Source organism: Notamacropus eugenii, chromosome 1 (genome assembly GCF_028372415.1).
Source record: "Notamacropus eugenii isolate mMacEug1 chromosome 1, mMacEug1.pri_v2, whole genome shotgun sequence".
Taxonomy (NCBI): Eukaryota; Metazoa; Chordata; class Mammalia; order Diprotodontia; family Macropodidae; genus Notamacropus; species Notamacropus eugenii.
In genome coordinates, this window is record NC_092872.1 from 474,332,724 (window position 1) to 474,360,394 (window position 27,671).

The 27,671-nt window shown below is 36.1% G+C and overlaps 1 protein-coding gene across 2 annotated transcripts in view; it reads left to right on the plus strand.

Moving 5' to 3' along the window:
* NUP93 (nucleoporin 93) overlaps positions 1–27,671 on the plus strand; it is a 123,760-nt gene that overhangs the window by 70,412 nt on the left and 25,677 nt on the right. Inside the window, exons 4-7 of one of the 2 annotated variants that reach the window (XM_072632303.1) lie at positions 13,221–13,283; positions 19,523–19,651; positions 25,376–25,414; positions 26,936–27,010. In XM_072632303.1, coding sequence (XP_072488404.1) covers positions 13,221–13,283; positions 19,523–19,651; positions 25,376–25,414; positions 26,936–27,010 — 306 coding nt within the window. The remainder of the gene's footprint in view (positions 1–13,220; positions 13,284–19,522; positions 19,652–25,375; positions 25,415–26,935; positions 27,011–27,671) is intronic. The other variant, XM_072632304.1, reaches the window with a different exon arrangement.

Here is a 27,671-nt window from a genome sequence, read left to right on the forward strand (position 1 = left end):
TGCTTTCCATAGTTATTAGTGCATAGTATAAGCTTTCCCTCTGTTAAATTAAAATGAAGACTCCTTAATAAACAAAAGGTTCTTTGATGCGAGAGTTCTCTCTAGTTTGTTGTGATTTTGTTTTATATCATAATATAGACTTTTTAAAAACCAAGCAATATTTATATTCTCACTGGTCTCAAGGCATGGGTGATTTAAGAAATATCAAAAAAAAAACAGCCTTTGATTGAATATTAAACAAATCTATAACCATGGAAGCACTAATTTCTTGCTATACAAAAGCAGACCAGTTCCCATTTCACCTTGTTCAGTTTCTATTTCCTTGGTTTGAGTTTCTTAGTTATTAATGAAGAGAAAAGGCAACAGCTCGCTTATTATTTGAAGAATCTGAGTAGCCCAACTTCATGGGTCATTCCTTATCAAACTCTGTTCGACACCAGTTATCTTTATTAAGCCATGTTTGGTCCCATCATTCCTTATCAAACTCTATTCAACACCAGTTATCTTTATTAAGCCATGTTTGGTTCTATGTTATAATCAATGTTACTGCTATTGTTTGTATTTAGTACGTTAAGATTTTCAAATTGTGTGTTCTCTCTGGTGCATTTCCAGCTCAGGGAGGAAGCTAAAGTGTCCAGTCATCTGCCCTGGCAGAGAATAAGGGCGTTAACCATTTGGTATAGGGAAGGTCAGGAATGAGAATTCGGAGGCCTTATCACTGTTCCACAGGCCCCTAAGAGGTCCTAAAATCTGTCATTTCCATTTCTGATGCTGGTTAGAGCAGTGTCAAAAGATTTCAGGCCTCCCACCTTAACCCATCTCTAATAGCTTGTACTAGAGAAAGAGCCTTGGTCCTTTGCTTATGTTGCTTGTAAGTGTCACTCTGGTTAAGCAGTGTTTTACATGATCTGTACTTGTGGGGAATTGTACCTTCTGCAGCATTTTCTCAGCTGAGACAGGGTAATCTAAAATGTTTTCTAAATTAGGGCTAAGAAGAAAGAACATTGTAACCAGTTTTGTTTGGGAAAAGTGCCCTTAGAAGAATAAATTTTAAAATAATATGAAGATAGATATAAAAGGGAAGGTGTTGCTTTTTTTTTTTTTTTAAGAAAGAAAACTGCCAGGAAGAAACCAAACATGAGCATATATGGAACTAATACTGAATTAGAAGAAACCCAAATCAAACTGGGGCTCACTTTTCTATGACAACAGTAATGATCTTCTGCTTGCATACTATCAGCATGAGCATTGCTGCATAGCAGGAAGAGTTGTATTTTTTGACTGCAGTGTAAATGACTGACACCGTGCACCAGCAGGGAATAAATGTGAGAAGTAGTTCCTAAACATTATCTTGGATAATAAAGCTGGTTTTAGCATTTCTTGTGCTTGGTAAATAACACTACAAGATCTGATTAGGCTCCCTCCAGAAACCAGCCTGGCACACCTGATGTAAATAGGAACCTTCTTGACACTTCTATTTACTCTCTCTCCTCCCTCATCACCTACCCTTCCTTCCCTTCTGTTTCTCTTTTCCAGTGGAAGAGAGGTACAGTTGATCAGACACAAATTTTTTTTTAATGTAAAGTTGCTCTGGTTTTTAGGGAAAGAGTTATGGAGAGGGTGCTTCTTTTTGACATACTGCCATTTTAAACTGCAGTGCAGATAATTTTAATGTTCATATGGTATACAGATGGGCTAATCCATCTTAAAACTGGGAAACATTTCCGTTAAAAGTCTCTTGAATTTATTTATAGTAGTTTGATTGTTCTATTGGCCTGCCATTGCATAGTTATCTTGTTATTATATTTAATAATAATCATGTTAGTAGAGAGTCAGGCCAGTTCGTTCTTGTTTATTGCAGAATCCTTTCTGGTCCTTTCTGAATTGAAACACAAAACAATTCACCATCATTTTATATTTCCAAAGTCAGGTTGGAACTTTTTTTTCTTTTCCTTCCATAGCCTTCTCTTTCTGTTGTCTCTGAAAACAGATCCAGTAAAGCATGCTTGCTTTTTTTCTTTCGCTTCCCTTTTCTAAAGACCTTCTCATTAACATAGACCTACAAATAGACTGACTAAAATGCCCTGAGTTGCTTTCCTAAGTTTTTCTTTGGGGGCTACATCAGCAGTCTAAAACCAGTTGTCAGGTTGCTCCCTCTTCCTAGGCTTCCTTATTCTCCTACCTTTTTTACTCATTGGTGTGACAAAGGAAGATGGATAGCAAATTTCTTGAACACTGCACTGTGTACTGGAATAATATGTCCTTCATATTCAAAGATGATGCCATTGACCTGCCATTCGTAGGCTGGGAGATTGGTAGTGAGTGATAGATTTGCATGATCCATCCATTTACATTCTCATCTGATTTTTGATCTTAAGATCAGAAGCATGAGTTTGTAGCATATCTCACTATATTTATAGCACAGGAAGAGCCTTACTTGAGTGAAATTGTGAGGAATTTACAAGATAGCTTCACTTAAAAAAAAATGTATTCCCCATTGATGTCTGAAATTCTGTGATCAAGTTGTTCATTTGGTTTGCTCAGTCACTCCCTAGTGTCATTTTAAAATATAGACACTTGTGAAAGCTAACACATTAAGTTCCTAATCTAAACATAAATTGCTTGATTGGGTGGCACAGCAGTAGAGAAGGAAGCGATGAGACTATTCCAGCACTTGGGTTTAAGGGGTTGTTGAAGACAGGCTTCATCTGTACCGTATTTTATAAGTTTGCCAGAAATTGACCCTCATTAGGTATGTAGTCTGTTGCCTTGTAATAGAGCAGAATGAAATGACCCATGTAAGGATTGAACCCATTACTTTGACTTTGTTACCAAAGTGTTCTAATTAACTAAGTTTGACTCCTTACTAAGGGGTAAGTGAAAGTCGAATGGTCGTTTTCTTATAAGTTATCAAAGAGAGAGATGCCAGATGCCCTGTAGGGTTGCTCTATATTGATAACATATTCCCTTCCCTTTGACATTAAGTTTTCACAGGTATCTCTTAGCAAACACACAGCTTTGCCAAATGTATCCAGGTGATTCTCACCTCTTTTTTCTATTTTCAATACTAAAAGTCATGGAAGCCATAGGGGGAAAAACTTGCAGAAATAGTGAATAAAACTGTATTAGCACCCCTTTGGAGGTATTGTGCCTTTAATACAAGAAGCAAAGCTAGATCATGGTGATAAAAGGTGATGTTGAAGCTCTCTTAAAGATATTAAATAAACCAAAATGCTCTTAGCAAGCTTGGACCACTGTAGGTCTTAGATGGAAGCACTGGGTAGATACTTGTTTTTTCCTTGTGTATTCAGCCATCTGCACCCCTGTGAAGAGGCTGCATTTTGTAAAGGTGTCTTGTGAATCTGACAACCAGCTTGGATAAGCCAGGCGAACCATCTACATTCCTTCAGGTCAGTTGGCTGTAGTCACAAGAATCCCAAAACTGAAAGGGACATGAGATGACCACTCTCTAAGGTCTAAATTCCAGAGGTATCCTGGACCATTTTGGGACAGCTCTCAGTGTTAAAAAAAGGGTTTTCCTTCTCTCAAACCTAAATATAGATTCCCTATATTGAATTCAATTCAGCAGATACTGGTTAGGTCCCTACTATGTGCCAGGATACTGCAAGGCACAGATGGACTTGTATGGCCATCCTCAATCCTTAATTCTTCTTCCACATGACAAGTACTTGAAGGCAGTTTTCATATTCCCTTCTCCCATTACTCATCCCCATTTTTACTCTTTATCCCTAATACATTTGCAGAAATTATGACCTTTTTTTGTGTCCTGTACCCCTCTGGCAATCCAGTGCAGCCTATCAACCCTTTCCTTTTTTAATGTATAAGATATAATACAGAAGATTAAAATGGAAATCAATTATACTGAAATGTAGTTACAAATTTTTTTTTCAGATTCACAGACCTCAGGTTAAGAATCCTTATTCTATACAATCCTTGTGGGACATGGTTTTCAGTCCCTCACTGTATTAGTCACTTTCTTCTGGACCATTTATTTATTCCTTTGTTTATCTGAATTGTCAGAACTGCATCTGAAATAGAGTATAATATGCTCATGGCAGAATGGTACTATTTCCTGGTCTAGATCAGCACCATACTGTAACATAAAAAAGAGGTCTATAACCTGTAGCTCCAAAGCTGCCTGCAGTGATGATAGATTTGCCGAGCTGGCAAATGGTGGAACACCACATTGATTCTTGCCGTGTTTGCTGCCACCTGCTGAAGAGGAGCTGTTAGGTTTCTTCATATCTGCACAGCAAGAAACCATACCACAACATTAAAAATATATTACATTTGGCATGTCAACTCAACTAGCATAGCACTGATTAATGTAGGTGTTTTTTAAAAGATATTTTCTAAAATTAATTGGGAACAAATTAATAAAATTTTAAAAGATTTTTCTTTAAAAAATAGGCGATTGGGAGCAGAGATAGGCTATAAAATATATTTTAAATATCTGAGGAAAGTGTAGGTAATATAGTCTGATGATTAATAGCATATGTTTCACTTGAAGAAAGGGTTTCTGATTACGGTTATAAGGAAGCTAACTGCCAGCAGTAAGGCAATAGAACGTTTTGACTTGATGTATTTGGCATAATCTACTTTTATTTTTGTTTTTAAAGCATTAAACTTTGATGGACTTGCATAATTAACATTCTTTAAAGTTAATAAGGGGAAGCTCCAGAAACCTTAGAAATAGTCTCAGTTTTTGTCAATAATGAGAATCTCTTTGTTCTTAAAAAGTTCCAAGAGGATTTTCAGTGTTAATACAACAAAAGAGAGCTAATGAAAATTGGATATGTGATATCTGATAAACCCAGTAACCTTTCATGGTCCTGACCAGATTTCCATTGTGCTTATCTGAAAACAATATCTTACTCCATTCTCTTTGCTTTCTCTTTGAATAGGAATTTTTCCTTTTCAAATTCCACCAAAGTAAAGGTTTTGGAAGAAGCTATCCATTCAGACCCTGTGATTCCCTACCTATTGTCCATGCCTAGGAATGGACAATAGGCAGGGAAAATTAGATATTTTCCCCAATGACCAGGTTTGTAGGATGACCGGTAATCAAGTCATGAGTTCAGTTCTCTCTACTTTCTTTCTATACTTCTCTCTCTCTGAGCTAGTAAGTTCTAGTAAGTTTTTAGAGCTTTTTGAAACACTATTCGATTAACACCCTAGAGTTCTTGTTTCAGTTTTCCAGTTTAGCCACTTTTGCCTTCCTTTTATTAATCAAAGGATAAGGTGGTTGTAAGAGGTCTGTGTCCTAAACTACATTGCTAGCTCCTGAAAGATGAGGATTCTCTCTTTGTAGTTGAGTGTGTTTTTTGTCGGTTCTTGGCAAATATTGTAGATGGATTGATTGCCATTATTCAGCCCAAGAAAACACCTATTTCATGATGAAGGGAAGAGAATGTGAATGCGAGTCATTGTAGGTTCTTTCTTGCCTTTTTTCTTGTCTGGGTTAAAAAATAAGTTTACTGTAGAGGTGTTCTTCGGGCTATGACCATAATTTGTTTTCATTTACTTCTTTTGTCAGCATACAAACTGTTGTAGGTGTTATGTATATTGTTTTCCTGACTCTGCTTACTTCATTTTGCATCAATTCACCTAAGTCTTTCCATCTTTGTTGGCATTCATCATGTTTGTGTCTTGCTGTTGTTATTGTTCAGTTATGTGTAATTCACAGTGCTAATTCTTTCCATGGGATTTTCTTGGCAAAGATATGGGAGTGGCTTGTCATTTCCCTCTTCAGTGGATTAAGTCAAACAGTGTTTAAGTGACTCACCCAGGGTCACACAACTAGTATCTAAGGCCATATTGAACTCAAGTCTCCCTGACTTCAGGCCCTCCTCCGTGCTGCCTCATGTTTGTTTCTTACAACAGTGTATATTCCATTACATTCATATACCATGGTTTGTTTAGCCTTTCCTGAATTGATGGGTATCCACTTTGTTTCCAGTTCTTTGCTACCACAAAAAGTTTAGATCTTCTCCTAAAGAGTAATGTTAACGTTTAATTCAGAGTAAGAGCTCATCTGTAATATTTAGATAGGGAAAAAAGGAAAACTAGGATCTGTTTAACTGGCTAAAGATTTTCAAAACATGTTTCCTGATAAGCTCATCTTATGTGTGATATTTCAGGTTTTGTGCTTACAGCTCATTACTTAAGGTGTGCTTCCTTAAGTTGTTATTAGAGGGATACTAACTCCCAAATATATTTATTTTATGTGATGTTTTAAGCCAATAAGACTGTTTTAGGAGTCTGCAATATGCAAGGCAATGAAGATGCAAAGGCAGAGCCTAAGAGCTTCAAGTTACCTACTTTCTGTTGCTATACCATTTACATAGATAAGTAAACTGGAAATATTTTTGAGGAAGCAAGAGAGCATTAAGATCTAAGGGAATTGGGAAAGGCCCAGGTAGGAGGTAGTGCCTGTATCATCCTTGAACGAAATCGAGGTTTCTATTAGGCAGGAGTGAGGAGACACTTCTTTCCCGGCTGGGGCGTAGGCTGTGAATGGAGATAAGAGATTGAAGTCAAGGGAGATCCAAGCTCACTTATTAGCTAGATAACACCGGGTAAGTCACTGCTCTAAACCCTTTGCTTTCTCTGTAAAATGGGGATAATATTGTTATTGTAAGGGACTTATGAGACCTTTATGCATGGGGGAGGGGGAAGAACCTTTCAAACTTTAAAGCACTGTAAACCGACCAGCTATTATTATTATGGATAACAATGAACAACAATAATAGCAAACATTTATATAGCACTTACTCTGTGCCAGGCACTATGCTAAGCACTTTACAATTATTGTCTCATGTGATCTTCACAACAGTCCTGGGAAGCAGATGCTATCCTTACTTACAGATAAGAGAACTGAGGTAAACATAGGTTGTTAATCGCCTGAGGTTTCAAAGCTTAGTGTCTGAGGTCTTATTTGAGTTCAGGTCTTCCTGATTCCTTAGAGATTCTGGAGAACAATTTGGAACTATCCCCAAAGGGCTATAAAACTGTGCATATCCTTTGATCCAACATTTGTTCTCCAGAATAGTTGGCTCAAGTCACAACTCTACCAACACTGCATTAGTATTCCAATTTTCCCACATCTTCTCCAACATTTGTCATTTTCCTATTTTGTTAGCCAATCTGATAGATGTGATGTGGTTGGTAACCTTAGTTCTCATGACTTTAATGATTATTTCTGTGCAAATTACTTTCAATTCTATATATTCATCTCTAAGCTCTCTCCTGAGCCTCAGCTGCTTCTTGGACATTTCAAAGTTAATGTCCCTAGGAACATCTGAAACTTTACATGTCAAAATGTAGAATTCACTACCTTTTTCCACAAACACATGCCTCTTCTTAATTTCTTTCTTTCAAAGATACCACCATTCTTATAGTAATCCAGGTTCAAAGTCTCTGCTTTTCATTCTGCCTGATTTCACATATCTAATCAGTTGCAAAGTGCTTTTTCATTACTACCTCCACATCTCTCAAATCTGTCCTCGATTTGACCATGTCATGCCCCGCTTCCAATTCCCCTTCCCCAACTAAATTCCATTAACTTCCTATTTACTTCCAGGAACAATACCAACTCCTGCTAAAGCCCTTTATAACCTGGCCCCTGCTTACTTTTCCAGCTTTTCCATTTGTCTCTTCTGTAATATAGTCTGGCCAAATTTGCCTTGCTATTTATCTGACAGGACCTTCCATCTTCCCTGTCTCTGTGCTAGCTGTGTTCCAGTGCATGGAATGCACTCCTTCCTCCTCCTGCTTTTTAGAATCCTTAGTGTCCTTCAAAGCTCACCTCAGTTATCACTTTTGTGAAGCCTTTGTTGATTCCCTCAGTTCCTAGACTCCAAATTATTTTGTACTGTTGTTGTTCAGTCATTCAGTCATGTCTGACTCTATGGCCCTGTGGACCATTCTGTCCCTGGGGTTTTCTTGACAAAGATACTGGAATGGTTTGTCATTGCCTTCTCTGGTGGATTAAGGCAAACCACAGGTTAAGTGATTTGCCCAAGGTCACATAGTTAGTAAGTGTCTGAGATCAGATTGAATTCAGGTCTTCCTAATTCCACACCCAGAGATCTGTCCACTGAGCTTTGTAGCTGCCTCTATCGTTTTCCATATGTTTTGCATATACTTATGAAAGAGAGACAGGATGGTAGCAGGTATAAAGCTAATGTTGGAGCCTGGAAGTTCTGCCTCCTCCACGTGTTGTCTGTGTGACTTTGGGCAAATCAGTTAACCTCAGTTCTGCCCTAGGCAGCAGAGAAAGTGCCAACTCACATTGCTGGAAGAAGTTCTCTATATTAATTAAGTCATAAGGCTAGCCCCTATCTCAGTCTTTTTCTTCCCCACTTGTAAGCTCCTTAAGGACAGGGCTTTTTCTATTCCCAGCACCTATCACAGTAGGTGGCACATAGAAGGCATTTGATAAATACTTGTTGATTGTTTGATAGCAGAAGCCTTCTTCCTAGTAAGATGGTGTTCAAAACTGGTGTGTACATCCATATACAAATGGATATGTGTATAAAATAATTTCCTCCACCCCAGTTCAGCAGTCTTGTTTGAAATGAGCTCTTCAACATAAACAGCAAAGGGAAGGCACGTAGTATGTGGGTGAATAGTGATTAGTAATATTAGAAACAGCTCATTTCAAAAAAGATTTCATGTTGTATGATAATACAGTAAGCTTTCCCTGCTCAAAATGGTAGCATTTGGTAGTTATTACTTCCCTGACTATACCATGTTCCTTAACAACAGTAATACCTTAGAGTTATATGTAGCCTTTGTTCTCAAGAATTCTAGGCATTTTCACATTGTCCTCAACCCCAAATGTTTATAAATTCAGGGGTAGTGTACAAAAGCACAATCATTTGCTTGTCCCACGTTGTGATAAAGTGTTATTAATTCAACCAGTAATTAAAGTAATTCTTGCACTGCACCTGGTCTTTGTTCTTTTTGACAGAAATGGGAGTTTTTCTTGACTTCCTTGCCTAAGCATTGAGAACTTCAGTAGAACCTTCTGAACTAGAAAAAAAGGGAAGGAAACTACTTCCATTGAACATAAGTATAGATGAACCTGGTCACTGGAACACAAGGCATTTTGTGAACTAGTCGTAGAACTGGAAAAGTTGAATGAGAATAATGAAAAATGAATTTTATTTAGAGTTGACATTAGAATAACAATGACAGAGATATTGGAATTAGGAATTTTAAGAGTGAAACTCAGTCAATGACTACTAAGAAGGGAGAATTAAGTGATGTAGGAGGAAAATATTTTATGGAACTGTTAATATCCTAGCCTTATGGGCAGTCATACCTATGGTCACAGAGGTGCTAGTGATTTAAGACAGTAAGTCACTATACAGTGCTGGAAATGGGAACTCTGCAGCAGTCACGTGTTGCCTTGTTGTTCTTACTTCTGTGCATGTAAAGTCACTTGTGTAGTGGCACCTACATGCTTTATAATTATTTTCTTTCTGCTGAGAAATTGTGTGGCGTAATGAGAACAGCACTACATCTTAGATTTAATCCTGATTTTGGGAAACTTACTTGTATGACCGAAAGCAAGTAACTTTCTCTGTTTTCTTATCTATAAATTGGGAATGACAATACACCATTTCCTCAGTGGATGTTGTGGAGAAATTCTCTATAAATCTTAAAGTGCTATGTGAATATGATTTTTGGGGGAAAAAAGCAACAACTAGGAATTCTGAAAGGCATAGATGAGAAGGGAGTATGTGGTCCCACCATGGGAACCAGCCAGTACAAAGGCGTGGAGTTAGAGGATAGAATGTTGGTGTATGAAAAGGAAGGCCATTGACCGGACTGCAGAGTACATGAATGGGAGTTAGAGAGAATAAGGCCCAGAGTTTACTGAAGAGGAGAGTGTGCTCTAGGAAAGTGACTAGCAGCTGTGTGGAGGATGGATTAGAGAAAAAATAGATAAGGAAAGGAAACCGATTATTATAAGGCAAGAGGAAAAAGATGGGAAAGAATATGAGAGGAAAGAAATTCATAAGGAAGGGTAGGGGGAGCAAGAACTAAATAAAGTCTAGGCAAAGAATATATATGAACCATTTACTTTGGTCACCTTTTTTCACTTTTAATAAGATTGATTCTTAATTTCATTTGTTGTAGGAGTGATTTTTCTCAAAAGCAATTTTGTGATTTGTACAGAAATTATTGTTAGTATATGTACTTAAAAAGAAATGACTGCCTCTAGGTGGCACACAGTGTCTCATCTTAAAATCCAGCTATTATAGTTCTATGCATGCATGTAAAAAATACTTTTGAAAAAAGTCTGCTAGCATGTGGTTTTAAAAGTACATATATAAAATGTGACTTGTAATCTGTGACTCTAGAATCGAAGGTAAGAGAAAGGAAAGGAAGGAGAAACAACTTGTGTATTTTACCACTTTGGACCCTAGAAAAGACTGGGTTTTGGATGCACATTGGTAAATGAACCTATTCACATTGTGAGTGAGATATAATATTTGTTTCTCATACACACATCTCATTTGGCTGATTTTTATATCTTTTGTGAACTGAGAAGTACTTTTAAAAGCTATTTTTATGATGGAGTTAATAAATGTCAACAAACAAATATTTTAAAATAAAGAATGGAAAAAAGAAATATATACACATATACACAAATATATATACACAAATTTTGTTGCATTTTATTAGCATGCTAGTGATGAAACTTTCTTTGCTCATCTGTATCCTTTTCTAAACTTTATTTTGCTATCTTCTGTATATTTTTTTAAAATTTTTGACTGAAAGCTATTTTAAAGAGGAAAGGAATACTCTGCTCAAAATTCGAGACTATATTAGCAACAATTTTTTCTGGGTATGTACAGTTTTTCCTTTAGGAAGTTTGAAAATTTCTTAAGTGATGTAGAATATTGGGCTGCTTTTAAATGAGTACCTCAAAATGTGCCAGCTAATCTCGCCTAACTCAGCTACATCTAACTAAAGTCTGGATTGACAGTAGCTCTCATCTTCACTTTCCATGAAGGTCAGACTAGGTATCAAGTACAAAGTTCACCATGTCAACCATGTGCACATCCACTATCTGAAGGGCTTGTTTAGATCATTAGCTTCTTGTGGCAGAAGCCAGGAAAGTATGCCCTGAGCTGCCAAAATAAAATACCTTGCCTGCCTTTTGTTCATAAATAGAAATTAATGATAACAGTTCATTAGCTGTACTAATGAGCTGGCCTCTGTGGTACTAACTGCCTTGGTTTTTAGTAATTGGAGACCTGTCTCATCAGAATTTCAAAGATATGATACCTAACTCATGCTTTAATAAAAACTTAGTTGGATATAACGGTTGATTTTGAAGAGTATAAATGAACATTGTTAGATTCTTTCCCGTTGTTGCAGTCCTAGCTCGTATAGTACCAAGTGCCTGTCATTTAGATTATGCATATAGTTGTGACTTTATTTGTTGTCTTGAGTATTTGAGGTAATTTTGTTATTGTAAGTCAATACTATTAAAAAACATACACACATTCCTTATTCCCCCAGTATTATTCTCCACCTTCCCCCATTAATTGATGTTTATTTTGTATTTTAGTTTTTGCTTATCTGTGAGCATGCTATATATCACCACTGCCTTCCCACAGTAGAATATAAAGTCCTTGAGGGCAGGAATAGTCTCTTTTTTTAAATCCCTGTATCTACAGCTACTGGCATGGTGTGTGATACATACCTTAGTGCTTATTAACTGCTTGCTGACTGATTGATTGATTGTGTAAAAAGCGTTAAATCACCTACTAAAGTCTGAACCTTTCTTCTCCCTCTTCTCCTTCCACTTCTCCTTTAACAAATTCAAGGGAGCTTTGTTGTCCTCAGGGTTCATATCATGAGACTGCTTCATAGGTGAAACCACCTATGAAGTCCTTTGATTTGGCAACATCTAAGATCATTTAGGAATCAGAATGGATCTCCTTGCATTGAATTCCGTCCAGTGTCAAATCATATCATTTGGTGTTTTAGTGTAGAACTTGATTGGTGTGGTGGTTACAAATGTTTGCCAAGACTTAACTGAGCTTTTTTGTATGTAAGCAAGGTATACAGGCAGTTTCTTAAGGTGGGTAAAAATTTAATGAACTTTTTTTAAGAATAGCAGATTTGTGCCTGGTAACTGTTATAGCAAAAGATATACTAAAATATTTCATTTAAAAATACATTGAATAATTTAATTCTCAAATAAGTGTAGGAGACTTTTTTTTTTAAAGGCATCTTTTGATTTAACATGACCTTATAAAACACTTTAAAACCTAGGGCTACTTTACCTGTGTGTAATGTTCCATGGCAAAAGGTCTCTCCATCCCCCCTACGCCAAGTTAAGGTTCAAGAAACATGGATGTATGCTTGTTATTGTTCTTTACATTCCTTGATGTATCAATGATTTCCTTAACAGATACATGTACTTTATGTATTTCAGGATATGCCACCTACATTTAAAGGCCTAACTGAATTTTTTTCTGTAAGGTTTCAATCTATAGTCATTCTATAGCAGCAGTTCTTACCCTTGGGATTCCAGGAAGTTCATGAACATGGAAGGGAGAAAAAATAAATATATTTTTTTATTTTCACTAACCTTTGATTTCTTTTGTAATCCTATGTATTTTATGCATTTTAAAACATTTTTCCAAGAAAGATTCATAAACTTCACCAGACTGTCAAAATAATCTGTGATATAACAAGGTTAAGGATCTCTGTTCTATAAACTGGTCTTTTTCCTCTTCCTGTTTCTTATTAGACCCATAGCAACTGCATAGGCTTTTGTTGACAAGGAGCAACTTTCCTGTTAGTAAGAACAATTAGGATGGGGATGGCACTTTGCTGGTGTATCCGTCAAATAAGTTGAAGATTTTTAGAAAGTATATGCTATACAGTAAATAGAAATTATCCCTCCCTTCTGTGTTACTAGCAAGTCTAACCTAATGAGTTCTAATAAACTTTATATGTGCTTTTTGCTCTACCAGTATCTTTTCCAGTTTCTTAGCAACTATTTGTTGGGATATAAAAAGGAACAAAAGATTTCTAAACATATTTTGAGGATTGAGTACATTTTAAAGGGTAAAGTGGGCAGGAGTTTGAAAAGTGAAAAACTGAGGTACTGTGCTATAGTTTTTGATCAGATTTATTTCAACATACACATTTTGTCCCCTTTTTAGGGCTTTTTGAAGAATGAAAAGGACAATGCATTGCTCTCTGCCATTGAGGAGTCCAGAAAGCGGGTGAGTAAGGAAGCAGAACCTCAAATGGAAAGCTGTTTTGAGAGACTCAGCATATACTGTCACTAAAAAAAATTTGACTTTTGCTATGGGGAGTCAATGTCCTTTAACTCAGTTATTTTCTACTAATGAAATTTAATTCAACTGCAAAAGTTCTGTGTATATAAGGAAGCATGTTGATTCCACCATAGTTTGGAAAAATTTTGTTAGTTAACTAGCTATAGACAATGACTGAAATGGAAATAAAGCCCTGCTAAATTATTTGCTCATTGGAAAGACCAGAAGACCTTTGAATTATATATCTACTACTGACTGATACTTCTGTAATCACGGGAATGCATTCCTCTTGAAACACTACATCCTGAAAAGGTCCCATACTATTTAAGGGGCTCTTTACCTTTTTGGTGTCATGGACCTCTTTTGCAGAATAATCTTTTTAAATGCATGAAGTTAAATGCATAGAATTTCAAAGGAAAGCAATTATAGTTAAATACAGTTATCAAAGTATTTTTAAAAACAAGTACATGGACCCTCAGTACCCTGATTTAAAGGGTTTTCTTAAAATCTCTTCCTATTAAACAATTTATCTTTATTATCACCACTTTTTAAACTAATTAATACCTTCAAGTACTTCAGAAATAGGCTTGGTACTGAATTCAGTAGTAACTCACAATAGACAGTTATGATTATTAAAATACCATAATGAAAGTGGGGAAGAGAAAATACTTATCACATGTGAGTTATCTCTAGTTATTTCCAATGTACATGTTATTTGTATCTGTTGAGGATCAAAGTGAGAAGAGTAAAGGAATGTCACATATCATTTCTGAACCTTATATTTACAAGTAAAATGATACTTAGAGATTCCCAATAAAGTATCCCTCGTTTCTTTCTTAGTGGCCTGCTTTCCTTTTTTCCTAAATGTAAATGTTCTTGGTTTGAAAAGTTCATACCAAGATGATTTTTGCAGTGTTGAAAATACCTTGTATTGTGGCACCAATAGATAACATTGATTTGAGATGACTCTATATAGACCTATAGTCTGGTTTAGTTATAAATCATAATTTCTAAAAAAGTATCATGAAATACTAATTTAATCACAAAATTATCAATAAGTTCTTTAAAACAGTACTTTGTTATTGCTGGAATGTAGATTCTAACTGGAATGAATGCCTGCAAAATAGGAAAAAATCATACTTTGAGTCAGATTTCACCAAAATCTGATGGAATTAAATTATGATTGCTAAATGCCACCAAGCCTTATTAATTCATTTACCCTGCTGAATGTTTTTTTCTGCATTTGGCAGTCTCCAAATATTATGCCATACTGAGACTAAATGTGCAGCCAACCAAAACATTTAGTGACATTCTACAGTGCATAACATGTGCGTATGTGTTTGTGTAAGACACATTCCAGTGTTGTAAGTTGGCCTGGAGGGAGACCTTTTGACTTGTGTAGAAGATATTAAGATGCTGAAAAGCAAAAATTCTGTCCAAACCAAAGGTGAATATGTATCTGGCATTTCAGCAAGTGGGTAGAGGGGAACTTCATGCTAGAATAACTTGCCAGTATCATGTTGAAATGCCAAGAAAGCATTCACACAAATTATAGAACCACAAATGTACTATGTCTTTTCCATTTAATGCATCCCAGCAAAAACGGAACAACATTAGCAGAACATATGCAGAGTTCCCAGAAGTCAGCAATAGCATAATAATAAATTGGCATTAAGTCAAAACAGGTTACCCTCTTCCTTGAGAAAAATGGGGGCCTATGTACCCACCACCTGTTCTTTATTAAGTTGTCCAATATGCTAAATCTCTTTCTTATGTTGTATGTAACATAAAATTCTTTTATTTAACGTAACTTGAAAGCATCCTATTTCCCTTAACTTTAGCTTACATGTTTGCCTTAAAATTTTTTGTAATTCCCTTTTTATCTGTGGTGCCTTATTTTCCCACTCTGTGTTACTTCTCTCCTCCCTTTTAATTTGTATTCCTGTGGCATCCTTCCAATTTCTCTTTCTCTCTTCTCTCTTGGGCTTTTTTTCTACTTGTTCCTGCTAGTCTAACCCTCCTCCTTCACCTCATGCTTGTATTTCCCCCATCTCTTCTCCAATTAATGGTGGTATCAGTGAAACTTCTCTAGCTATCTCATTATCACCTCTCCTTGATAGTCTTCTTTACACTTAGTAAGGATTCACAGGGGGTGTTAAAGATAGGTTACATTAAGGCATGTATGTCAGTGATCTGCTATGGTTATCCCCTGAATTCAACATACTATTATCTTTGATGTAACTAGAATTAGGGAGTTGAGAAAAACATAGACAGACAGGGAAGCAAAAAGTAAGAGAATTTTTTTTATTACTGGTTGAAAGTTTCTTGTCATTTTCACACAAATTGCTTAGTGGAACTACAGTAATATTGCATCTAAGTTGTAAGATTTTGAGCTAACAAACTATCTTAGTCATATATATGTATGGAAAGTTCAGTGGCCTGTTTTTAAAATTTTAGTGAATTTTAGTTGTTTTAGGAAAAGCAAAAGATCTTGACATTTGGGATTTTAACAACAGGATCAGTTTTCCACAGTCTCTGTCCCTTATATGTCCTGAGATATCTCATTTTCTTCCTAATAGATTTCTCTTCGGAGTAGTAGATTCCCTCCATTATCAATGTGTGTTTTCTGCTTAACCAAGATTCACAGTTTGGGTACAAAAGAAATTGCTTAAATTAGGATGGTTTTGCCATTTTTTAAAATGAGCCAAAAAACTACTTTTTAAGTGAGTACCCTTAATCTTTTAATTACCTTTTCTACTCTTTCCTGGCTCTCCTTCAACCTGTCCAACTGTTCCTTCTCAGTTTCTTTTGCTGGATCATCGAGATCATGCTCCCCAAAAGTAGTTATCTCCCAGGGCTTTGTCCTGGGTCTTCTTCTCTTCTCCCTCTATAATGTTTTGTTTGGTGACCTCATCAGCTCCTGTGGATTCAGTTATCATCTCTATGGAGATGATTCTCTGATCTGCTTTTTCCAGTCCTAATCTCCAGTCTTTAATCTCCACATTGTTTATTAGACATCTCAAACTAAATGTTCTATACATATCTCAACTTAAGCTTACCTAAGATAGAATTCACTTTCTTTACCCCCCTCCCCCCAACCCTCCTCTCTTCCCAGTTTCCCTTTCACAGTCGAAGGCACTCAGTCGCCTACATTTACAACCTAGGTGTTAACCTCAGTTCCTTACCCCAACCCCCACCCCATCCCAACTTCTTCCAAATCTTGTCATTTCTCCCTTCACAACAGCTCTCATACATGTCCCTTCTCTCCTCTCATGCTGCTGCCCCCAGTGTAGGCCATCATCCCCTCATACCTGAACTACTACAATAGCCTACTGAGGGAGATGGGGGAAGTGGTGCCTTTACCTCAAAGCTCATCAAACTTGAATCTTTTCTCCCCTCATCTATCAAATTAATCTTCCTGACACTCAGGTCTGTTCAAGTATTTCTCTCCCCCTACCCCTCTCCTCCCTATTACCTCCTGAATCAAATATAAATTCTGTAGTGTTTATCTTTTAAAGCTCTATATAACCCGGTCCTTTCTAGAGCTTTGCAGTCTCTTTTGTTCTAATCCATTACATGTCTTCTGTAAAGCAGTGACACTGATTGTTCCTCGTGTAGCACACTCCAGCTCCTAACTCTGTACCTTTTCATTGGTTGCTCTTGATTCCCAAAATGTTCTCCCTCTTCACCTCCACCTTCTAGCTAGGTGACCCACTGGATAGAGCACTGGGCCTGGAATCAGGAAGATCTAAGTTCAAATGCTGCCCTAAACATTTACTTGCTATGTGACCCTGGACAGGTCCCTTAAACTCTGTCTATCTCAGTTTCCTTAACTGTGAAAAGGGTATAATAGTAAGTACCTCCCAAGGTTATTGTGAGATTCAAATGAGATAATATCTGTAAAGTGCTTAGCACATAGCAGGCACTTAAATAATGCTTGTTTCCTTCTCCTCTTTCTAGGTTTCCTGATATCCTTTGAGACGTAGCTCAAATCCTACCTTTATTAAGAGGATTTTTTCTTGTCCTCCCTCCTTCCTACCTCACTGCTAGTGCTCTCCCTATAAGATTGCGTCCCATTTATGCCCATTTATATATACATTTATACTGTATATGTCTTATGTGTACGTGTTTATTTATAAATTGTCTCCCCATTAGAATGTCAGCTTCCTGAGGGCAGGGATTGTGTTTTTGCTTTGGGTTTTATTTTGGTTTTTGTGTTTTTGGTCCTCTGGCACATGGTAAGCATTTAATAAACACATTTTGACTGACTGATTGAAGGATTTTGTTGACCAGCAGACTGAAAAACAGAATGAGTACCTACCTATCCTTTAGTGAACTGGACATCCATCAAAGACCAGAAGTGCTGCATCATTAGCTGTTTTTTGTGAATGCTAATAACAAGTTTCCAAAACTGTACAGCATACTTCCCCTTGTGCTCTTTCCTGTTAAGGCTTACCTGACACCACTCCACTTTACTGAAGATCTGAAGGTTCAGAGTCAAGGATGCTTTGGGCTTGGCTCCTGAATTGATAGGAACCTACTGTGAATCAAGTGGGAATTATACGGCCTTATAGACTGCATCCAGAGCAATTGCTCATGTCTCGGAACAGGCTTTCCATTCAGACTAATGTGCTTCCTCACTAGCTGTACTTGTTTGAGCAAAAATCATCATGGGGGAATGTTCAGCATTATAACTTGTCACCCATGTTGCTCTTTGGAATGATTCCATTCTGCCTTTTCTGTTCACAAACAGCTAAGTAGGAGCCTGATTTTTCAATCTCTGATAATAGTTTTTTCTTTGTAGCAGACTGATTTTTGAAGTTATGTTCACTAATTCTTATATAAGTAAATCAAAATCAAACTTACAATATTCCCCCAAGCTTCTTCCTCTTTAGTTTTTGTAGTCTTTCTCCTTTTCACATTTTAACAAATATTGAACCAAAACTAAACTTCATAATAAAGGTAGGATAATCAGTATGCTTGATAGCCTCAAAAAAACTCATGTATAAATATATTATCAGTATAAATTATCTATGTTGCCAAAAATTAAAGCAGGCATTACTAACAATCATTCCCTTGGTGCTGCCTAATTAGATGCCAATCTGATTCTAAATGAAATAGCTTTTTGAAAAGTGTGTTTAAGCTGATAGGAAACCTGGTCTGCCAATTAGAAAATAATAGGTTGAATGCTCATGGTACAGTATGCTTCTCTATAAGTGCTTTAATTTCCCCTTAGTGTTTATCTTTTCCTTCTGTGTGCCTGTGCTTTTTGGCAGGAGTGTTTGCAGTGACACCAACATACAGAGGTATGGTTTGCCAGACATACAGTACTGAATCTAAGTAGAACATTTAGTAACTTAATTACAGAATAGTCTTTATTTTCTGTCATGAGTTCACTTTTTCCTATGAAAATGCTGCTATATGCCTTAGAAAATCCCTCTATGAATGTTTTTAGGTTTATGTTTTACCACCTAGCGTTCTTGGAATCATAGGCTTTTCATTTAGTGATCCTAGAGAGCTGGAAGGGACTTTAGAATTGTCTAGCTTAACATCTTCATTTTACACATGAAGAATTGAGGCACAGAGAGGTAAAGCCACTTGTTCAAGAACACTGAGATACCAAGGGACAGAGTTGAGATTTAAACCTGGATCATATGTCTCTGAATCCAACCAGTTGCCTAGAATATAAATGGATAGAATGGATAGTGAAGGAAGGAAGGAGGGAAGGAAAAAAGGAAAACAGTTGAGGAAATAGAGAGATATTAATGCTGGGTGAAACATGACTTTCCATCTTTTGGCAGAAAAGTGGTGAACTATGGTTGTGGAGCAAGGCATATGTTTTCTGACAGTGAGTGTGTTATGTTCACTTTAGTGGCAAAACTGGGACTATGTTGTGACTTCCAGCCCAGTGTTTCTTCTAGTGATTTTCATATCATACAGCTGTCTTCATTGCTAATTATGTAAATATGATCATATCCTTCCATTTCATTTGAATTTTTTAAAAACTCTTCCTTTATAATCATATTTGAAAACAAATCTTTTTAAGATTTTTTAAAGAGGTTACCTTCCCTTTACTCATGGAGAGACAGTAGCTTGTTTTTTGTTTTTTTAATTTCTTTTATGCTTTAGAGAAAATTCCTTTGTTCTTTGTATGCCAGATTCATTAGCATTTGTTTCTTTTATAGACCTTTGGTATGGCTGAAGAATATCATCGAGAATCAATGTTGGTGGAATGGGAGCAGGTTAAGCAAAGGATTCTTCATACACTGCTTGCTTCAGGAGAAGATCCTCTTGACTTTACACAAGAGAATGAAGTAAGTCTAGTCCACAAGAAATGTATATATAGCATCTTATATCAACAATATTAGAGTTAAAATCAAAGAAATACTTAGCTCAAGGTCACTTAGTTATTTTAAAGAGAGAGAGAGAGAGAGTGTGTGTGTGTGCGTATAAATGCATCTTAGGAGTTTTGAATAATAATTAAAAATCATTACAGAAGTTTTCGTTTTAGGCCTTTAAGAGTTCTTTGTTTATCTATTTCAAAAGATTTGTGTTGTGGAGGACCAGTGTTCTTATCTCCACATTTTTGGGGAAGCAAATACATAGTAGAAGCTGTATAGTTAGTATGACTCGGAAATTCTGGCTTCCATTTTGTAATTCTGACCACTACAGTCTAGGTCAGGGATGCCCAAATGGCAGATATCATTTCATGGTATCTAGCTTGCAGAGTAATTTTGTGCAGCCAATAAAGATATGTAGTATCTGCAAATTCCTTTATATTTAAAACTTTTTACTTTCATTTGAACCAGTCCCTCAATAAAAAGATGAAAAAGTTAAAGACATTAGAGAGTGGTCCATATACAATCTTAGACCATGTTTCCTTGTCAAATGATGTTCCAACCAGAACCTTCAAGGAGGAAAAAAAATTATTAAATCCTACACCAGCCCAGTATTTCAGTTTTAACTTCTTCATGAAGCTAGGCAAATAACTAGAGCAGTTTACTCCACCATGGACTTCATTTTTAAAAATGGTGTTAATAGGCTGTGGTCTGTAGTGGGATTTGGAAATAATTAAAAGTTGTTAATGAGATGTTCTTTTCTGGTAGCTAATCTCATAAAAATAGACTAGTCTACTTAGCAGACTCTTCTTTAACAACTTAAGGAGTCCCATTGGACGGTGGTTTATTGATGCTGGTTATATTCTATATTGTGACCTTCCAGCAGGGTGAATAACATTGCTGTCAGCCTAGCACATCCCGCAAGTGGTATTTATTCCAGATTAACCAAGATAATAACACTTTCTGCCAGCATGGTCCTCTGGTCAGTTTACTAATGTAATGAAATCCTTCTGGATTGTAAGAAGGGTAATGTGGCATATAGGTAAAATGTTGTAGAGGCCTTCTTTACAGCAATATTTTCCATCTTACTTAAAAAGTCTTTAGCTGTAGACCCCCTTGGAGACACAGATGCAGTTTTCCCCTTTATGTTTAAAATATCATTAGGCACAGAGAGAAAAAAGGAAGCAAGTATAATTTGATATCTGAAATATTCTTCCAGTTACGTTGCTCTTAGGAAAGGGGTAACTGAGATAAGAGCAGCTTTCAATCAGAAACAGAAATTGCTCTTATTTGGGGCAGACCTGATCATTGAAGGAAAATATCAAAATTTGAGTGCTTTAATAAAAGAGGATGGTGTATATAAAAAGTGGGAGAGGGAGAGGAGGAGATATGTGATAGAATTTGAAATATCCCTCTGTATAATTGAAGAGCAAGAGGCCATTCAGTCATATCAGAGTCTGGCAAGTTTTAATAAAGGAAATACTTCAGTAGCATAAAGTTAATTTGGGAAATTAATTTCCTCAGGATGTGATCAAGAAAAATAGTATAATATGATTGTTAAAGGAAGTTCAGTAATTTTACGCTCATTAATAACTTTTATAGGGTGGTCTGAATAAAAATCTCATGCTTTGGAATTAAAAAAGGATAGCACCTGGTTAAGCACCTCATGCTTCTGTGATTTCAGTATTTGATATGACAGACTGATTATCTAGAGAGAGCAAAGAAGGGGCATGTCAAAAATCACATTGACTACTTGGCTCTATCTAAATTTTTTTTTATCATGTATAATAAATGTCTTTTTTTCTTGAACACCCAATTAGCTCTTCTCCGTTTAGGTTCATTCCTATAGCTCAGTGTTGGCTTTTGCTTTTGTAGTCGATGATGAAGACAATAAAATTCCTTCTTCTTCCTTGTTATGAAAAAATCCAAGAGCAGGTTTCTTATGATTATCCTATGATAGATGTCTTTTCAGAATTCTTAAATAATATCATATATCTTTTCAAGAATGTTTTAGATCCTTGAGATAATTTTTTCTGACCTTCCAAAGTACGTTAACTGTTAAAATGTTCTTTACCTAACCTTGGACCTGTAGATGATTCTTTAAAAATCTGTTTCAGTTAAGTGGCATGTACACTATGAGTTGGAGAAAGAATCATAAAGCCTTGGATTTGGGAGAGACCACAGAGGCCATCTAGTCTAATGTATCTCAGAAATGACTTCTACCACAATATTCTTGAGATGTGGTCATTCAGCCTTTGTTTATAGAACAGATACTTCTTGTTCCTGAAGTAGTCAGTACCACGTTAAGATAACTAATTGTTTAAAAAAAAAAATTTTTTTTTTTTGTATTTTATCAAGCCTAAATTTGTATCTCTGGTACAGTGGAAATAGCAACTTGGAGTCAGAGGACCTGGGTCAAATACCAGCTCTTTTACTATCTGTGGGACCTTGGACAAGATATTTAACTCTCTGTGCCTCAGTTTTTTTAATGTGTAAAATTAAGTGGTTGGACTAGATGGCTTCTAAGTCTCCATCCAGCTCCAAATCTATGTTCCTGTGATCTACTGCTGCTCATACTTTTGCCCTTTGAGACTAGATAGAACAAAATTCAGCCTTTTTCCATATTACAGTCCTTCAAATACTTGGAAACTACTATCTTCAGACTAAATTGGTTCTTTCAGCCAGTCCTTATATGGCATAAACTCAAAGCCCATCACTGGCCTGGTTGCCCTCCTGGATGTGCTCCAGCTTTATAAAATATGGCATCCAGATATGTTCACACTAGGGTAGAGTACAGTGGGACTGTTATCTCCCTCAACTTGTCTGCTGGTGTCCTTTTTAATGTAGTCAAAGATCACATTGGCATTTTTGGTTATTGTTGCCTCTTATTGAGCTAGCAGCCACTTAAATCTCCAATAGATAATGAATGGTTCATTGCACCTAACCCCATGTTTTGTACATAGTAAGGGTACTTAATAAATGTCTTTGAATTTATATACATTGATAACGTAGAAGTTACTGCAAAAGAAGGAGGCAAATTTGCCTTTGAGCAGGAACTAAGACTCAGTGATTTCAGATGACAGTTCCAAAATCCAGTGAGTGCCCAGTTTAACATGAGACAAATTAAAGAGACAAAAAGTTTTAGCCTTTAATACTTTGTTTGATGTAATAAATTAATTAATCTTTCTAATATATAATAACATTTAGTCACAAATTAGGAAGGGACCTTAAAGGTCATGTTGTTAAACTCCTCCCCACAGGCTAGCTGCTCTAATCCAGTGCTTCTTAAACTGTGGATTTTGATCCCACATGGGGTCATGGAAAATTTGGAAACAGTAAAAGGTTTCTGAATGTGCAATGACCAAAAATTAATTAAAAATCAAGCACATAATGAATCCAGGTTGCTCCGGTAGCACTTACCTGTGTTGCATGGGGCAACTTCACTGCAGCCTTGTTTCTGGCCACAAAGAATGCACATTTGCACTGCACATACCATCATACCACACAATGCCATTGAACACTTCTGAAACACAAACAAGGAGTCAAGAGTGGGAAAAGTTTTAAGAAGCCTTGCAATCTAATCCACTCCCCCTCTTTTTTTTTTTTTAATTTGAGGAAATCTATTCCCAGAGAAGTTATGGCTTGGTCCTATTCAGACCACTAGTTAGTGGCAAACTTGGAGTTAGAAACCAGTTCCCCTGATTCCCAGTCTAAAATGGCATTGAAAAATGGTATAGCTAAGATTTTTTCAAGGAAACTGGCTCCTATAGATTTTATCTATAATGCATTATCTCTTATAACTTAACCTGTCTTTTTTTATTTGCCATTTTGTTTATTAGTTTTTTTTTCCCCTTGGGGCATAGGATTAGGAGAAAAAGGATAAAAAAAAATGACTACTTTATCCTCAACATAGTCTGTATATTTCTGAACTCTTTCTTCCTTAGGTTAGATGTTTGATAATTAGGTCAGCTTTGATAGTTTGTAACCATTTACACATTGCCTAAAGATTCTGTTTTCAACTTTGACCTCAAGCTTTCCATTTATCTCATAGTTTGGCACTTTCCTTTTGTCTTCACTAAAGAATACAACCTCTGCCTGCCATTTCTAGTACATCTCCCTTCTCCTGTCATTCTCTTCTAAGGCTCATTCAGGAACCACTGCCATGAAATCCAGCAACGTTGGTGGTGTATGGAGCCATTATTCCTGTGCAGTATGTTAGCACCCACCACCAAAGCATCAAGCAACCCCTTTCTTTGGAATTCTGACAAAAGTTCGCCCAGTTCCACTGCTCAGGAATATTTTTCTACACATCCTATTGATGAATAATACATTTTATGTGTAGGGAGCCTCATACACAAGTGAAAAGGGAAGCATATGTAAGGGCAAATGAAGGAGAAATACTTTGGAAAACAACATTAGGCAAAATTAATTTAAATGGAAATGTGAAGCTAGAAACTTAGTGAGTAACTTAGTGAGAAACTTTAGTGAGTAACTTCTTAAATTAGTTTTTTTTTTAGTACTGGAAAACACTTCTCATTGCTATTCAGCAATATTTAACTAAAACAGACACATGTTTTTTAATAATCACAAACCAAATAAATACCATTCTCTTTGCATGCTTCCCTCCCACCCACCGCCCACCCTATTTTGTTTTTTGCTAGCACTTTAGGAGATGATATCACCTTTTGAGTATAACTTTCAGATACTTTTTCACATTCCCTTTTGTAGCAGAGCATCGGACCTTGGTCTAACATATATTACATTTATCTTTGACCCCTTTCTCCCCTACCCCCCACCATGTTTTAGTCTTGTATAAGTAATATGTAATTAATACCAATCGTTCAAAGCATCCAACTCCCATTGTTACTGAACTGCAAACATTATTGACAGATTGGGAAAGTTGAAATGCATAATCCTCAGATTCCAGCAGATTGGAACTAACCTGGAAATTCTCACATTGTTTATAGAACAATTATGAAAATCAGTATAGCTTAAAATTACACGAGGCATACATGAAATTGAACTCCAGAGAAAATAAAAAATGTAGGGACCAAGTTTTCTGTTGTTAGGCCTTTTTGTGGTGAGAGAATGAGGTAAGATGGACACTTCTAGCATGGAAAGATCATAATGCTGTGTAGGCCCTGTCATTACAGTATTCTTTTCTCCATCATTTTTTAGTGCAAGACTCATTTCTAGGAAACATTTTTTTCTAATCTAAACTTTTTTTCAGTTTTTAGTGCCCTTTGATAATATTCCTTGGACATTTACCCTATATGATTATCATCTTGAAGCATCTTGAATTTTATCTTAAATAAATCCTCATTCTGCAAAATAAGCATTTATTTTGATTTACTAAATAAATTTACTAAATAAATCATTATTATGATTTACTAAAATTAGAGGATTTTAGAGTTGGAAGGGGAGATAAAGGTTCAGAGAGATGCACTGACCAAGGTCACATAGCCAGTTAAGAGAAAAGCCAGGCCTAGAACCTAGATTTCCATTACATAATGTTGCCTTTGAATTTAATCTTTTTGTGACCCCAAAGTCATATGTTCACTCTTGTTTTCTTTAAGTAAAATTGCCATGGTTTTAGGATTTTTTTAAAAAAATAATAATTTTTCATGAGGCCATTCTTTCCACAATAAAATCATTGTTAATCATTTTCTTCAAATCTCTTAATTGTATTTTCGTTCTTAGTTTGCCTTTGAGGTACTTCCTTCAGTCAGCACTTCTATGGTAGGTCTGGGTTTTTAACTGCGTAGCAAATTGTATATAAATTAATGTCCACTATGATTCTTCCATTTCATGTATTTATTTCTCAGCATTAAATTCAACTTAATTTTTTACTCCATTTTCTGACTTTTCTTCTTTTTGTTTATCTGTTTCTTTACTCTATTAGCAAAGATAATTTACTTGAAGCATTTACTGTCTGTGTGTTCTTGGTTGTTATGCGACCTTGCCGAAATAATTTTCAATATAAAAACATTACAATTGGGGTGGGGGTGGGAAAGGGAGGAAGAATTGTGTAGTGCAGGAGTTTTTTGTTTGTCTGTTTAAATAGCTTGCCAGAAATACACTTTTTAATTACAGATTCTAGTATGTACTTTTCAACTAGTCAGACACTCATTGTTAAAAGTAACAGCCACAGTGATATTTTAAAATGCTCAAAATGGCAAAGGGGAAAAAATATTGTGATTCACAGATGGAAGCTTTGTTTGTTTAACAGTCTCAAATCACACAACTTCCTATGACTAACATGTCCAAGTAAAACACCTTCAGTAAATGATGATAGTTGTCTAAATCCAGAATTACCTGGGTTAGCTATGGAGTTTATCTAAAGCAGTCCAGGGAGAGATTGCATAGTAGTAGTTCTTCCTTCACATCTGTTTCCCAGGAAACCTGCCTCAGCAGCTGCTTTGTTCTCAAGAACAAAGCATTTGTCATTTTTGAGGAGGGCTCAAGGAATTTTGCCTTTGCTTTTGGTTCAGTGTGGAAGTTATTGTATTTAAAATATATAAAATAACAATTCTAATAGGTATTATTTTGATAACTGTTCATATAAAGAATCATATATAATGTTTACCCTAATAAATTAAGCTTTTTATAGTTAGGAAAAATGACTTCTGTGTTTAACTTTTCACATGTGTCTTAGTCTCCTGACTAGTTTTTAAGATTTCTGAAGGCAAGGACTATATTTTATTTCTTTGTGTCCCCCACAATGACCATTACAGTGTTATGGATATATAGTAGATATTCAGTACCTACGTTGGACTGATTTAATTGCTCATATTTTTTTAAGCATTTTGGTGCCAAAAAATGAACCGGCAACTTCTCTCTTATATAATGCATAGATTAGATGTCTGTGAACATTGCTGCTTCATATTTGCCAAACTATCTTGATGTAATTGATGATGTTAGCATAAACAGAAAGACTTAAGCTTTATTATAGATACAAGGGGAAAGATGCCTACTGAGGAAAGATTGCTTGAGGTCTAAACAGAAAGTTTGAAGTAGTTTTATCTCAGAAATACCAGCAGAGATACTAATAAGGATGACAGAGCTTTCTGTCCTTTTCAAGACAATAAAGTATCATATAACCTCATAACATAGGCAAGGAGAGTTATCTTTTATCTAAACTCTTTAAATTATCCTTTGGGGGGAAGGAAGGAGCAAAAAAAAAATCAAAAATATGTACTTTTTAATGTCATATTTTAACTTGATGTCCTTAACTGATTATTAATATGTTTTGACCTATAGCCAAGCTACATCAGTGATTTGGGACCCCCAGGCCGAAGCTCTCTAGATAGCATTGAGATGGCTTATGCCCGACAGGTGAGTCTGATGGAAATTATTTTCCTTGGCAAACAAATTATTTTAAAATATCTTATCTGGGAAAGGTAGCCTAGAATAGTTGTGTGAGGATGCTAGCTATCCAGCTGACTGGTATGATCCTGCTGGTGCCACACATAACATAGCAAGTGCCAACATACATTGGTGAGGGGTTTTCTTCACTGAATGTTTTACCAATTAAAAAATAGTTCTAGGTTCCCCCCCAACCCTCCCCACCAGTTTTTTTAAATCTGGGAAAGTGAACTTTGCAACCTAAGGGGTGTGTAAGAGAGGCTGTTTCATGTTAAAACAAACAAGGGAAAAAATATGGGTTAAGAAAAATGGCTCTGCTGTTATTTTTTGTTTTTAAATCAGAAAATGGGTCATAGTCTTTTATTAAATAAAATCCTAAATAATTGAGAATCTTGCCAAACTTTCAAGGCCTATCTCAGTTCTAATAGTTATATTAATAGCTAACATTTATGTAGCTCTTACTATTTGCTAGTCATTTTGTTAAGTGCTTTACAAATATTATTTCATTTGCTCCTCACAACAACTTTGGGAGATAGATGCTACTATTATCCCCATTTTAAAGTTGAAGAAACTGAGGTAAACAGGTTAAGTTGCCAACAGTCGCATAAGTGTCTGAGGCTAGATTTGAATT